General features: G+C 37.4%; 1 protein-coding gene across 1 annotated transcript in view; it reads left to right on the forward strand.

Annotated features, from left to right (window-relative positions):
- Positions 1-13,353, forward strand: part of COL4A3 (collagen type IV alpha 3 chain) — a gene marked incomplete at its 3' end in the record, with an annotated part of 65,871 nt that extends 52,518 nt beyond the window's left edge. The window contains exons 38-52 of the mRNA XM_082003644.1: positions 1,033-1,159; positions 1,439-1,519; positions 2,484-2,582; positions 3,567-3,617; positions 4,616-4,801; positions 5,378-5,508; positions 5,935-6,007; positions 7,326-7,397; positions 7,521-7,640; positions 8,697-8,795; positions 9,375-9,587; positions 10,218-10,395; positions 11,418-11,532; positions 12,844-13,016; positions 13,269-13,353. Of these exons, the coding sequence (XP_081859770.1) occupies positions 1,033-1,159; positions 1,439-1,519; positions 2,484-2,582; positions 3,567-3,617; positions 4,616-4,801; positions 5,378-5,508; positions 5,935-6,007; positions 7,326-7,397; positions 7,521-7,640; positions 8,697-8,795; positions 9,375-9,587; positions 10,218-10,395; positions 11,418-11,532; positions 12,844-13,016; positions 13,269-13,353 (1,803 nt within the window). The remainder of the gene's footprint in view (positions 1-1,032; positions 1,160-1,438; positions 1,520-2,483; positions 2,583-3,566; positions 3,618-4,615; positions 4,802-5,377; positions 5,509-5,934; positions 6,008-7,325; positions 7,398-7,520; positions 7,641-8,696; positions 8,796-9,374; positions 9,588-10,217; positions 10,396-11,417; positions 11,533-12,843; positions 13,017-13,268) is intronic.
- Positions 13,354-15,109: the final 1,756 nt, after the last annotated feature.

Consider the following 15,109-nt stretch of genomic DNA (forward strand, 5'->3'; position numbering starts at 1 on the left):
GAAACATTGTCATATTAGGCAATAGATTATAGAAACGGAACAACATGTACACAAGAGCTGCAGAGTATGCAGAGCAGGTGATTTGCTAGTGATAAGAAATAGGAAAATTCTATTGTGTCATTACTCAGGAGAAATTTTTGGGTTCGTTATATTACATTTTTCTCTTGGTGCAAGAATTTCTTATTTGTAAAGATGGAACATCTTGGAAATAACTTTGTTTCAGTAAAGTTGCTAATCCATTAAGAACAAGGACTTGCACTTAAAGTCAGCAGTAGGAATACTTGTACGTTAAAAAGTACAGAAAAACATAACCTGAGCAAATATGAAAGTTTTGGAATCTAAAATTGTACTGGGTTTTTTGACAGTCTAGTAATACAATTACACAAGATGAACAGGTTTTTTTCTTAGCAATATATATTGATGAACATAATATATCCTGCTAAGAAAAAAAACAAAAGGTATCTAAGTTAGGTCACTTGTATACAATTTTACTCCACATATTCTGGTTGTTGAACAACTGGGAGTCTTTACATATGAGATTATCTGAAATACGTGGTTGAGGCTGTAAACTCTACTATAACTCCTGTAATCTGTCTAAATCATCTGTTTATTTTCTGTATTAGCTGGGTAGCCACAATGAGATTACTGTCATAAAAGTCAGTAGTAATTCAAGGCAAAATATGCATTTCAGTATTTTTGTATAGCTGCATATTGTATAAGGAATGTAAGTTTGGATCAAAAGAGGAGCCATTAGAATGACACTAAAGGGAAGTCTATGTGCCAGTAAAAACATCTAAAGACTGAAGTTGCTTTATACAGATTAAAGAAAGATTTTTTTTCTTATCTATGTCTAAAGGATCCAGTGGTGGTACTATGAGAAGACCTCATATTAGTCTACTTTGATTTTTGTCTGAAAATCATAATGAACCATGATTACAATTACTTAACCTTTAAAATTATGTATGCTTTTTCTGTTGTTCAAATATGGAATGTAATGTATTTAAGGTAATGTGATTCTTTACTTTTTTGTAGGGAGATCCAGGCCCCCCAGGAGTCTTGGGCAGCAAAGGAGAAAAAGGATCCCAAGGTCATCCAGGACATAAAGGAGTAGCAGGACCACATGGGATCAGAGGGGAAACTGGAGGTGCAGGAATCCCAGGTACGTTTTGTTTTGGAGGGGTGGTGAGATATTGACATGCTTCTAGAAGATAATTTCTCAAGAAAAGTACACAGGGTGCCTGTGTACTTATATTTATATTTTATATTCATCTGCTGTAAACCTAAACAGCTCTTCTGTAGTCAGTGCAGCCAGGCTAGCTTACATCAGCTAGAGATCTTTCGGAGCTTTCTGAAGCAGAAATGATAGTGAAGTTCTCAGACTGAGTCTGGATCTAGTGATAATGCCTTTTCTCCTTTCCCACACTCTTTCTTCATACAGGGAAGCTTGGACCTCCTGGAGATATTGGTGTTAAAGGACGGCAGGGCCACCCAGGGCAACAGGGCATTACAGGGCCTCCTGGTACGGTATATAGCACCTCTCCCACATCACTGCTCCCTGGTTTGTTACTTTCTTTGCAATGAAGCAGTTGATGTTCTTCTGAGCTTTTTAGAATTTAACTGATGCAGAGCTGCAGTCTCTGTTTATGTTAGTTCAAGGTTTTGTTTACCTTCTCTGGTTCCAGCTAAGGTCTCTAACAGCCTGTTTTCAATGTTACAAGTTGAGTTAAGGCAAGAGGTTTTAATTCACTGTTGTAAAGCTTTTTGCCTTGTTTTTTTTTTTCATCCAGAGGTCTCAAGATGTGATATCCACTCAATTGTAAGAAGGGCTTGTTCTACCTCCTAAAAGAGGATAATAAACTAAGATATATATCTAGATGAGGAGGAGAAGAAAATGGAGTGGAAAGAGGGGACAGAGTTGCAGTTGTTAAAGCAACAGAAAAGATCAAACCATTCAAAATATACATAAGGGGGAGTGTGTAAATACACAACAAAAGAGAGGTATGCAATGCAAACTTTATTGAAGTGAGTGCCAGTTATCTTCAAATAGAGCATTGAATGCTCTTATATTCAGAGATCTTCATCAAAATTATGATGTTGTGGTTTTGTAGACTTCAGTGAACTTGCACTGACTTATCAGCAAAGTTAGCAAAGATCAGAATCTACTCCCTGTTTAGAGAAACCTTGAATTTGTAATAAAGACAGGGAGAGAACCGTGCTTAAATCAAAGGCAGGGTCCTAAAATGTCTTCGAAAGACAGGAAGTTATTTCCTGTTAAATTAGTGGGGGTGTTAAATCCATTGAAGTCCAGTGAGCTCAATGAAAATTACATGCTGCTCTTTACAAATGTTTATATACCAACAGTTACATTTATCTTTGAAGTAGCTGAACTAATTAAATTTTAATAAAGGGGATTCATATCTTCTCCCTTTGAAATGCAAAATAATAGAAGTGAAAATGATTTTGTGGTCCATTATAATGCTCAGGTGCTGTTGGAAACCCTGGAAAAAGTGGACTTGTTGGTGAAAAAGGTAATCAAGGTCAGGATGGCATGCCCGGTCCCCCAGGAGCAAAGGGAGAACCAGGTAACACCAGTGAAATATTTTCATTCTGTTTTACAGTTGTGTTTTTCCCTAGTTAAACTGACAAAGAGTTATTTGGGAAGGATTAATAAAGAACTTCTGCGGAGCCAAAGATAAGTTTCTAAGTAGAAAGTTTTTCACTTTTACATGATTCACAGGTTTTCCTATGTAATTGTACATGCTCTTAACAACATGAATGCATATGTCACTGCTCTATTATACATGTGATTTGTCATAACTGCCCCTAAAAATGTTAATGTCTGTAAGAGCCAAAGTATTGCTGTTAACAGTTCTTATGTGTTTGTATCAGAGAGATGAAAAGAACAAAAATCCTTTTAAAAGAGTCTCCTCTTATGTGGAAGTAAGATAAAAGGAATCACAGTGTTTACTTACATGAATAGTGAAGGTTTCCATGACCTGGCTCTTGGGTTGTAAATCTTTCATTTAAGTGTCACTCCTGATGTCATCAAGGTCCATAGGTAGATTTAGTCCTCCACTGAATTCTGACAGAAAGTCTTTTTCATAATTTACAGTGAAAATGTTTCTTTGCATAATAGTATAAAGAGGATACTGAGAAGGCATTCATAGTATTTACTAAGTTTTTTCATATTAAGTTTGAAGTAATCACTGTTAACATATATTTTTTTTAGATATTTACATTTCTTCCTTTATTTTTCTTAGTAACTTATATGCATATTCTTCTTCTGTTTGTTTTTCCTCTAAAAAAAGACAAAGCTTATTATTGTAGAATGTACCTCAAATATGATTGATCAATAAGAGTTCCTACTATAAAGAAAAACTTACAAATTTAATTTGTATTTCTGGATAGAAGACATAGAAATAACGAATAAATTATATTTTACATATAACTAAAATCTAGGGTTTGAATCAGACAATTGTGAAGAAATGTATGAAATAGTAGACAACTATGATGTTTTCTAACAATTATTCAGGACTTTGAGTGTAATGTGACCTAATATTTTCTAGGAGCACCAGGGAGAGGAATCCCTGGCCTTCGAGGTGTTCCTGGTCGTAGAGGTGAGTTGTCTTTCCAGAAAGCAAAAGCTTAATTTTTAAATACCAGAATCATCATCCTCAGCTGTAAGTTGCCTCCTGATTTTGGATGCTTGAAATGGCACTAAGAGTGTCAGAGGAAAACATGAGTGATTCTGTGCTTTTGATCAATGATTTGGTGCTATATATTAAATGTCACGAGTTCTTGCTTGTAAAGTTAAGACTATTGTAAAAGGGAAATGAAGAAGCCAACTCCATGGTTTTGTGAAGGTGATATACATGTTCTAGAGCTTTTGAAATTTTCTTTTGATACATAATTTGATTAACAGAGTAAGTTCTAATGAAAACAGATGATGCTGCTGGATACTAAGCATACTGTAAGAAAGCTATAGTGATTGCATTTTAATTTTGTTCATCTCCCCTTTTATATTGATGAACAGTTGACTGAGGGGACTCTTCCCATTTTTTAGGTGTTGCATTGTATTTCTAGTACTGGTGGAAATCCGTTGACTTGCCTTACTTTAAAAAAAATAAATTTCTTCGCTTCATACTCTCCAGACACAGATCATGCACTCTAAGATCAACCTTAGAACAATACCCTTTTGGAGTAGTCTCTTATGTTATTGTACTCATATTGATGCTTTTAGCTGGAATTTAATTTAGAAGGATTTGCCAGTTCTGATGTTCAAAGAAGCATTTCTTTTGCTCATGCATCAAAAAATATTGTCTTTCTATCCTCCTCTCAAGTTTATTTCTTTGTATGAGCAATCCCTGAAGTGGACTTTTTACAAGAAAAAATCTTAAAAGAAAAGTAAGAGTGGTGCGTACATTACCTTGCAGTGAGTCCTGCCTTCTCACAACTATTTCGCTTTACAGTAGCTAGGTGGCTTTGTGGACTTCTCCATAATAAAAACAAAGGATGAATTCCACCTCTGCGGTATAGTAAATGCACATATTCTGTGTAGTCACATCATCTTGCCATCTTGACAGCTCTCCCCATATGTAATACTTGTACTTTGCAGGAATCAAGGGGGACATGGGACTGCCTGGTTTTCCTGGGCCACCAGGTATGAAAGGTCATCAGGGTGATCAAGGACCCGTTGGACCTCCTGGCTTAGTGGGGCTACCTGGATTTCAAGGTGCAACAGGAATGGCAATTACTGGCCAAAAAGGGAATAGAGGTATTGCTGGTGCAGATGGCAGAAGAGGTGTGTTGTTATAACTCCTTATTTTTCTGAAATGATATACCGATAACTGAAAGCAAAATTCAGTCTGTCCAGAACTCAAGGTTGAAAGGGCTCTTCCCCCAAGACAGCTTCATACTTAAACAGGGTAGTTCCTTTACCAGTTAATGCAATGTTAGCATTGCAAACACCGTGATGGTCTATGCAGTATGATGTAAATTAAAATAACACTAAGCTTTGCAATCCACTTGATTGCATTACTTTGCTTTTTTCCCATGCAGTCTGTAGGGCAGCCAAGATCCAACTTTAAAGAAGGGAGATAGCATGGCTATGATTACAGGCATAACTATACTGGAGGATACTCAGAAAACTGTAGTGCTATAGAGTACTGCAAGAATTCAGCTCTGATCTCAGATTAAGTTAGCAGGCTAGGAATAATGAGTTGCTTTTTTTTTTTTAATGGGTATATTTCCTTGAGAATCACTGTGGTGGTAGACATGAGTTCCGTTATAGAGTCGTTGAACGTTGTACTGCATTGTATGTAATGTATATGAAATGCTGTTGGCAGTAGTCTTTACTTACTCTGATGTTTCTGTACAGGTGCTCCTGGTTTTCCAGGGCCTCCTGGTCTTCCCACTCCCAGCATGAAAGGAAGCAAAGGTGTTAGAGGGGCAGATGGCATACCAGGGCCAACAGGCCCAGCAGGCGACATTGGTCCTCCTGGCCCAAAAGTCAGTGAAAGGAATATTGCTTGTTTCTTACTCCATTGTTAATTTTCCTCTTACCATGAAAATAACACACAGGACAATTTAAAAAACAAAACAACAAAACAAAACAAAAAACCCCCACATCCTCCCCCAGAAAAACTTATAATAGAGGAAAGATATTAAAATGGATATGAAAAGAAGTTTTTATGTACTAAGTGGACCAAAAATAAATTATTGTGAATTTCTGGCATGTCATTTCCTTGGATGTTCTGTATTACAGAATAATATTAACAATGATATGACTATTTCTAACATGCTCACAAATAGAGCAGATAATTCTAGTTGTAGCGTATTCTGTGAATGCTTTGAATATTCTGAAGAAAAAGAAATTGTACTTCATAGCATGTAGATGCTGCTTCCTGTTTATTATTGGTGTTATCTCATTTGCAGGGAATAGAAGGTCGATCGGGTTATCCTGGTGCTAGAGGGGATCCTGGATTTCCTGGATTCCCGGGTGTAAAAGGTATTCATGTATTTATTACATGCATGTCTGTGTGCCAAATACGATCATTCACATGTTGCATTACATTAGTATGTGTGTAATGGTACCAGGTGCGGTCCTAGCGACGTGAGGTTTTCCATCAAGAGCAGGGTGTAGCTCAGCTATAAATGAAAGCACTCGCTAAAAGAGCATTTTCTTTGGATTAGATGCTATGGATATGCCCAAACTAACATTAAAGTGAGGAAGGGCTGAAACTTCAATGGCGTCCATTCCAGGCAAATTCAAAACAAGGTTGTCCTCAGTGACTAATCATGTGTAAGGACTTTGGGACTGAATCTGCTAATTAGAAATGCCACACCACTGCTAGAAGATGTACTTTTTGGCAGCCTCCTAGCCGTGGAACTCGAGAGCATTTAATCATAGTTAGAGGACCCCGTGCTTTGTGTTTGCCATAAGAATAGTCCTAATTATAGTCTAATTTACCACTTTATCAGCAGATGAATGTTAAATGCATTGGCTTCATTAATTTCATATTCCTGAGGGTTGATTGGATCAGTAGCTGGCTAAAATTCCTTTTAATTTAGGCATTTTTCTAGTGATTTAAATCTGATATAGGTCTGCATTACTCCAATATTCTCATTTTTCAATTACATGATTTACAGTGACACAAAATTGTCACTACCTGTTTAACCTACTTGTTTGTGTATTATTGCGTATTTTAAATTTTTTCTAATTTGAAAAGTCACCATACAAACAGTATTTATACTTTCTTAAGCAAAAAGCTCTTGCTACATGGCAGTCAGTCAAATCTCCTGACTTGATGATAAAAAAATATATTTTTTTTTTTCCAGCAGAGCTGTGGAGAGTAGGATGTAACCTCATATTTTGCACAGTGAAAAGAATTGCTTATTAAGTTTCAAACACTTGAAAAACTATACAATCCTTTTAACAGCCATCAGCATAACTGACAGTAGTGTTTAAAGGGAGTTGAACTGCACAGCATCACTGAAGGCAGCACTTGACCTGCAAACTCAGTGACAAAAATGCGTAAGATAAAAAGAACATAGTCTAAAGTTGAGCTTTTAAACTAGGTTTATCTGACCAGTCATTATATGAAGGTAGGCATGGAAACATCTTATAAACTGACTGCATTTGGCCTATAAATTATACAGTAACAGCAGAGACATAGAAGTCCACTTTTGCATCTCAAATGCAGCAGTCTGTGTTACTCTTTGGGAAGGTTGCATGGATCATGCAGGACTCTTAAATAAACCTGAAACTTTGACAATTGCTTTGACATTTTAAACAAGACAGACATATCTCAAATCTTCTTTTTTAGGAGAAAAGGGTGATCAAGGACCCCCTGGACCACAAGGTGCAAAAGGGCCACGGGGACCAAAGGGCCAGCGTGGTAACCAACCCTTCTCATTCTAATGCCAGCTAACTTAAGTTGATCTGTTTGTTTTGTTTTTTGTAGTTTGTTTGCTTTCTTTTGGTATAAAGCAATAGCTCTTAATTATATTTTTGCGGCTAGGTCAACCTGGAGTCCCTGTGAGAATGTTCTCCATCCCAGGAAGCAAGGGTCCTCCTGGACTGCCAGGAATCCCAGGAACACCAGGTGATCAAGGAATTCAAGGGATTCCTGGACTAGAAGGTAGTTTATATTTTTATCTCTGTACATGTTTGTGTATGTTTGTTTAGTGGAACATTTTGGCTTGGTGGGAAAACATGCTTTTGCATAGAAAATCAACATGTCTTTAAAAATACCTCTACATATTTAAAAATGGCTCTTTGTAGCTTGTTAACAACCTTGTATTTGTAACCTGTCCCATTCCATCTGCCCTCCACCCTTGCAGTGAGTGAGTAAGTTTCTCCCTCAACATAAGCATAAGCAAAATAATGGAATAAAAAATAAACTTGGATCCAAACACTCACCATTTTCATACAAACAGAACCATGCTCAGGATGTTTGTCATTTTCAGGGGGAAATTACCACACATAATAGAAGTACTCTAGATGTGCTATGAAGTGATTGTGTCTGTCATAGGCTGGGAGTGGGAAGGGAAAGGAGAAGCTGGCTACTTCTCCATTGGCACTAGAAGTGAAGCCTGCCATGCCTGTGAGGAATGGGGAAGCAAGGACCAGGTAGGATGAGGTGGACGTGCAGTGGGTACGTGGCCACCCTTCTCAATACCCCAGCTTTCCACCCCAGGAAGGGAGCTCCTCAGGGAGCAGGCTTGCCAGAAGGCATGCCCCACCCAGGAATGAGAGTTGCCTCCAGAATAACAAAGCAGGCACTAAACAATTGTTCTTTTACACTTTCCTTAAAATTGTTCTACAAAGGAGCTGCATTATTTATAAAACCACAAACCGTGACCAAGATGATTATGGCCTGTTACTATATTTTTTAAATATTTCCATTATATGACACATGCTAAAAGAAGAAGCTATTTGCTTGGTTTCTGTATGCATTTCTTATGAGAATAATATTTTTCTGCAGTACATTCAATATTTCCTTGTAATCTTCCTGATAGGAAATATGGTGACAGTAACACTACAGACAGTCTCAAAACTTAGTAAATTTATGATGATGGTTTTATTCTAACGCAGCTACATTTACATGGGGATTTTAACTTTAGTCAGTAATAGCTATTAAAATCTAGAATAACTACTGCTATATGATTCTGTTTTTTTCTTGATTACAATTTAGGACCTAAAGGAGTAAAAGGTCTACCAGGAAGTTTTGGTCATCCAGGTCAACCAGGACTGCCTGGTCCAAAAGGAGACAGGGGATTTCCAGGACAAAGAGGTACAGGGAAGCAGACATCTCTGTTTGACTGCTACTACTGAATTTACAGATAAACTGTATTCTTCTTGCATGCATTGAGATTCTGTAACATTTACAGTAGCTTTAGGGCCACAAGCACACATAAGCACATTCTCAGCTTTTCACAGACGCATGTTCACAACTGAGACAATAATTTACAAAAATATGCCTTGGCTGTGCTCCTCTGTTATTAATCACATTTATCTATCTACTTGAAATCCCTAGGTATCAGTGTGCCTTTTTAAAACATCAAAATACTTCTGACTAAATAAATACTTTCATTTAGTCACCATAGAATGTTTTTACTGTACATCTTTTTGGGTAAAAATGGCCATGGTTCTGTAAAATACCTCACTATTCCATGACACTATGCAATGTAAAGCTACCAGAGCTAGATCTGAAAGAGTTAATACACCTAGCAACAAATACTACCAGTTTTCAAGTTGTACCTCGTTATTGATGAGTTTTTATTTAGTTTTCAGGTGGTTCCACTAATTTAAATGAAGTAAAAATTCAAACAAAATTATAATATTTGCAGTCCTATTTCTTTCCCCTCCACAGGAGAACCTGGACTGATTGGCTTTCCAGGACTCCAGGGGTTACCTGGATCACCAGGTACTATCATTGCTGGTCCAACAAGAAGAGGTTTTGTCTTTACCCGGCATAGTCAATCAACAAAGATTCCTTCTTGCCCACATGGAACATTGCAGATCTATGTTGGCTATTCGCTGCTTTTTGTACAAGGAAATGAACGAGCACATGGACAAGATCTTGGTACTGTATTGGTAAAAATTTTCAGATTGCTTTCTTTAGAGTCCAGTAATGCTAAGTTGTCAGGAAACCAAACTCCCAGTAAGTGTCCGAGATGAACATGTGTTCAATCATCAGTCTCCAGAGTGGTCTGCTGCTCTGAGTCAATTCAGGAATCATGGCTTGAAAGACACCTTTCTTTCCTGTACTCCTGTATACCCTTTTTGCTATCCCTAGACATTTTTTTGAGGAGGAATTAAGTTGCTTATGGATAGATGTCTAGTATAAATGTTCGCAACATCTGCACAGGGCTGACCGTAACAACACAGGCTCTGGGAGAGAATCTTACTTTTTTGGAGAATAAATGGGATGCTTTAGGATGCCCTGCCACTGTGTCAAGGACCAGTACCGTTCAAGAAGATATTATTTTAAGAAATTTTGTTCCTAGCCCTTATTTTTTATATACATATTCTTATATATGCCATAAGCATTTTGCTTTCAGATCATTCCACTGTACAGACACTTCTCTCTTTAAAGTTACCAACTGGTTTAATTCTCACTGTAGTAGATCGGATGCCATCATGTGTCTCTTCTGTTCACTGCACTAAATATAAGCTCCTATCTCTCACAAACCTCTCCCCTTTTGTCTTTTAGGAACCGCTGGTAGCTGCTTGCAGAGATTTACCACCATGCCATTCCTATTCTGTAACACCAATGATGTTTGCAGTTTTGCTTCTCGCAATGACTATTCATACTGGCTGTCAACTGTAGCAGTAATGCCGGTAGACATGGCACCAATTTCTGGCAGGGCACTAGAGCCCCATATAAGCAGGTAAGAGTGTTAAGAATTTTAGCTCTTCTGGCCTGGAACCACAAAGAGATCAGAAATTGTTTTGAACAGCAAATCTTAGGCAAAGACCTGCCCATCTCAGCCAGTACAAGCCCTGCTTTTAACCACCTGATTTTTGATTACTCACCTGAATATGTCACATATTCAGTAATACTCTAAGAAAAGTTAGTTTAAAGCTAGTGTCCCACCACAGGGCTTAATTTGCATACCTAACATGAGAAACTGGCACACAATCCTATTGATTGCAGTACTGTTTTTCTAAAAACCTATTGTGTATATTGGAGGCAGACGAAAATTAAATAAAGACAGCTTCATTATTTGGAATACAGTACAAATCAAGTTCTGCTTTCAGTTATGTGTGATACATTTACTTACTACATAAACTTTAGTTTATGAAGAACATTGTAAGTTGAGGCTGAAGATTCTCTGGTATGAAACACCCTTGTGCAAATGTGGCCCTTTCTAGTTGCTTTAGAATAGCTGAGAAGGATGAAGAGCATCTTAAGAGGAAAGGCTCTAAAAGCATAAAAGACCAAGAGTAGCAAAATCAAAGATGGAAAGGCAAGCTTTGCACTCTGTCTTCTAGCCTGCCCTACCCAGTTGTTGCAATCTAGTAGCTCAGCTTCATAGTTTCTTCATTTAGCAAATAAAGGTACAGAACTTTGATCTAAACCGTAACATCACGAAGCACTGAGCACATGGAGGTGGTGAAATTTAGCTTGTTACTTCAGTAAAGGCAAAATTAGGAATGTTCTGGGACTAATTCCCATCTTATACCAATTTTTGTCTGGTGTCACTAGTAGAGATTGCAAAGCAATTTCAAAGCAAGGTATTTGGGTTACCTTCAACTTACCTCCTCATTAAACAGAGAAAACCTGTGTGAGTTGTAACATTTATAGTAAGCCCTGCCATTAGGTAGCTACTATCCTAGAAGATACAATTTTTGTCTGCTTTCATGTTTTCCCTCACATCCGCACTGAATGCATGTGCGTTTCTTCTTACAGGTGTGTTGTCTGCGAAGGACCTGCAATGATAATAGCAGTTCACAGCCAAACAACTGTAGTTCCTGCATGTCCAGAAGGCTGGTTCTCTCTCTGGAAGGGTTTTTCTTTTGTTATGGTAAGGACATAAAGACTCGTATTATTAATTTTATGTCCTCTCACTTTCATTGGCATTTTCATCTGCTCATAACTCATTTGTTTCTTAATAATTGTTAAATTTTCTTTTCCTTTGCCAAGAAGTAGACAATAATTCTCTTAACTCTTGTTCAATGCCAGAAGCATAGGAGCAACTATTCTGATCTGTCCTCAAAAGTAGGTGGCAGGAGGAAAAGGGGAAAAGATGGAAGGGGAACCATACGATTTTAGTCTGACAGAAATAACTGCATGCTCTCATTTTCATGTGTCATGCTGAGATCTAAGAAACAGGTTTGGGGATTGGAGTGGTTAAACCGGTCCTGAACACAAATACACAGCAATAACTAACCCATTTCCATGCCAGTTCTTTTATAAATCGGATCTTGGGGCTGAACTCCACAGAAAGGTAAAATCAAAACAAATGCAGTACACTGTCTACAAAAGACTGCCTCAGCAATTTTGATGCCATAACGAGGTACAAGTGAAGAAAGTCTATAATGTGCCTGCAAGGTGAGAACTGAGTATGGGAATAAGAGTGTATTTATACCAGGAGACGCAGCACTTCATCTTTGTTATCTATGCCTGTGGAATGTCATAGGGATGCCAGCAAATGAGGGTAAAAGACAGAGTTAACCCCCCCTTCTTTTTTGCATGCTGTAAAGTCCTTTTAGGTCTAGTGTAAAATTTGTTGTCTCTTCTGGGATTTTGCCCTAAGTAATAATAATAATAATCTTAGAAAAGAATGAGAGAATTTTTGCCACATCTAGTTAAAATCATTTGCTTGTTTCCAACATCAGCAAATTTAAATGGCATTTTCTAGCCAATTCTCTACTGCCATAAATTATTTTAGAGCTATTTCTACAAGCATTTACCAACATCAGAGAAGGAAAATGCCTTTTGCTTTTTGCGTTTGGAGAAGCAATCAATGCAACAAAAAAAATATGAACCCACAAAACAGGGGATTTGGCTTATTTGTAATTCAGTTACTGTAGTCCTCAACTGGCCAGAAGCCAACTACTTTCTAGTCTTTGTACTGGTTACAATTTCATGCCTTTTCATGGAACAGAAAAAAGGCTGTTGCAGGGACTTAAGAAATGCCGTAACTGCTTGAATTTTCATAAGGCTTCTGTGCTTCATTGTAAGTTTTATCAAACTAAGCTGCGTTCCTTTTGTTTTGTCCAAGATATGCCACAGAACATACGGTATGTTTTAGAAAGAGATTTTTTTTTTTTTGCCTGCAGTTTACTAAAAGCTGATGGACAAGTTCTCATAAAAAATGTATTGGTGGTTACAGTACACAAGTGCCGGCTCAGAAGCTTCTGGCCAAGCATTGGCATCTCCTGGATCTTGTCTGGAAGAATTTCGAGCCATCCCATTCATAGAGTGCCATGGCAGGGGGACATGCAACTACTACACAAATTCCTACAGCTTCTGGTTGGCATCGTTAAATCCAAGAAGAATGTTCAGGTAAATTGTACTTCTCTGCATCCATTCTGCAGTTGCCCAAGGAGACAATAACTGCCTGCATAATATGTTGGGGCTCCCCTAGTAAGTCCCCACAGTTTAGGCATCTCCCTTTGTTAGGTTTAGGGTCATTCTGTAGCACAAAGATGCCCTAAGTGAGCTAAGGATTTCAATGTTGTTGTCAATTCCATATCCAAAGTTTCATCGTCTCTCCCTGTTTTTTAAAGAAAAAAGTAAATGTTTTCTTTCTTCTAGGAAACCTCTGCCGCAGACCTTGAAAGCAGGACAACTAGAAAATATCATCAGCCGTTGTCAGGTCTGCATGAAGAGACCAGTCTAAACAGTGGCCACTCTTGATGGAACATGAAATCCTGCTTTTATTACACAAAATTGCCTAACTCTGAAGAGCTATAATTTATTAAAGTCCAACTGCATCTGGAAAGAAAATTATAAATTGCCAGTGCAGCACTGTGGTGAGGTAGGGCAACAGTTTGACTTCTGTCTTTGGCAAATGACAAAGCACTTCATTGGAGAAAGCTTGTAATGGCAGTCTGCAGGGGTTTCTCCTGAACTACGTAATTTCTAAGCTGCATCTTCATGATAAAACTATGGCATTGCCAGATCTTTAATGAAAGATGTTAATGCTGCCTTGTGTCATGTGCTTTTCAAACCGCAAGACAAACTAAATGCTCTAATATCAGCTTACATATGTTCAGTGTTCAAAGTGGATATAATTTAAGGTGACAATCTGGCACTTAGGAGAGAGAGAGTTCAATAGGAAATTATTTTCAGTGCACTTTTAAATATATATTGATTCATTTAGGGTTGGTTTGTGGGTTGTTTTTTTTTCCTTGTCTAACAAAGAAGTATCTCCCCACTTACCTCACCCTTCCTCTGGCTGGAAAGCAGGAATGCAGTCTTTTTTGTATCACTGCAATAATACTGGTTCTTGACAAGCCAGAAAAGGAGCCACACCGTGCACTGGGCAGACGGTACAGTGGTGACATGCACTAGCTGTGTTCTCCAGAGAGACTACGGCTGAGGGCTGACTAATTGAAAGTGTTGGAAAGTTTTCATTACATCCCACGGCTTTTGACACAGATCATGAGACCTTTTAAATTCTTCAGAAGTTGACAGTATTGGGTCTCTATTGTGATCACATGCTTTTGTCTCTACCGAAGAACAACTATTTTCTGTATTATAATTTGGGATTTTGATGGAATTAACAATTACTGTCTGGCACAAGGGGTCCCGTGGCATTATCAGGTTGTCACACACCCATCAGGATGTGATCTCTTTCTATTCTATTTTTAATAGATAACAAAAAATAATATTCACATGTTATAATACTCCATATTTAAATATTTATAACAAGTTATATTCTGCATTTAAATATTTATCACACATTTCTGAAAATGAAACCATTTATTCCATCCAGTTAAATGCATGCATCCAAAATGAAAAAAAAGACTGATATTTAAATTGTACCATCTGAGCACTGACTTATATAAGAGAATCCAACTGTAAATGAACATAAATACTTGAAAAGCACTTTCATTACTCGTATAACTTATATAAAATTGTAGCTCTGAGTTTTTTTTAATATATATTTATAACATTGCACTTGCAAGGCTATTTAAAATTGTAATGTTAACATTTAAAATGTTAATATTTTTTAATACTTGCACAATCTATCAGAATTCCAGTATTTAGTGTTATAGAAGAAGCCTAATTCATCTGAATAGTTCTGTAAATGCATCATTTTAAATGTAGGGTCTAGCAATTCACTGAAATAACCAAAATTTCTCATTTAGATCCTTTTTTAAGCCAGTGAAATTTTATATTGTTTCTGTTAAAATACTTGCATTGTGTTTGTCTGACTGTTTGAATTTTCAGTGTTAACCTAACTAAGAAAAAGTTTCATCTGTGTTTCATGCCAGTATCTTCCGATGGCGCTAACATGAAGATACCGTTTACATTAATTGAATGGGTATTTTAAAATTAGCGTTTGCTTGAACAGTCATAATACTACTGTTTGCAAGGTATAATTGTGAATTTGCAGGGTTTTATGAAGAATCTCTATGCAGATGCACTAC

Source organism: Phaethon aethereus (genome assembly GCF_964289735.1).
Source record: "Phaethon aethereus genome assembly, chromosome: 9".
Classification (NCBI taxonomy): Eukaryota; Metazoa; Chordata; class Aves; order Phaethontiformes; family Phaethontidae; genus Phaethon; species Phaethon aethereus.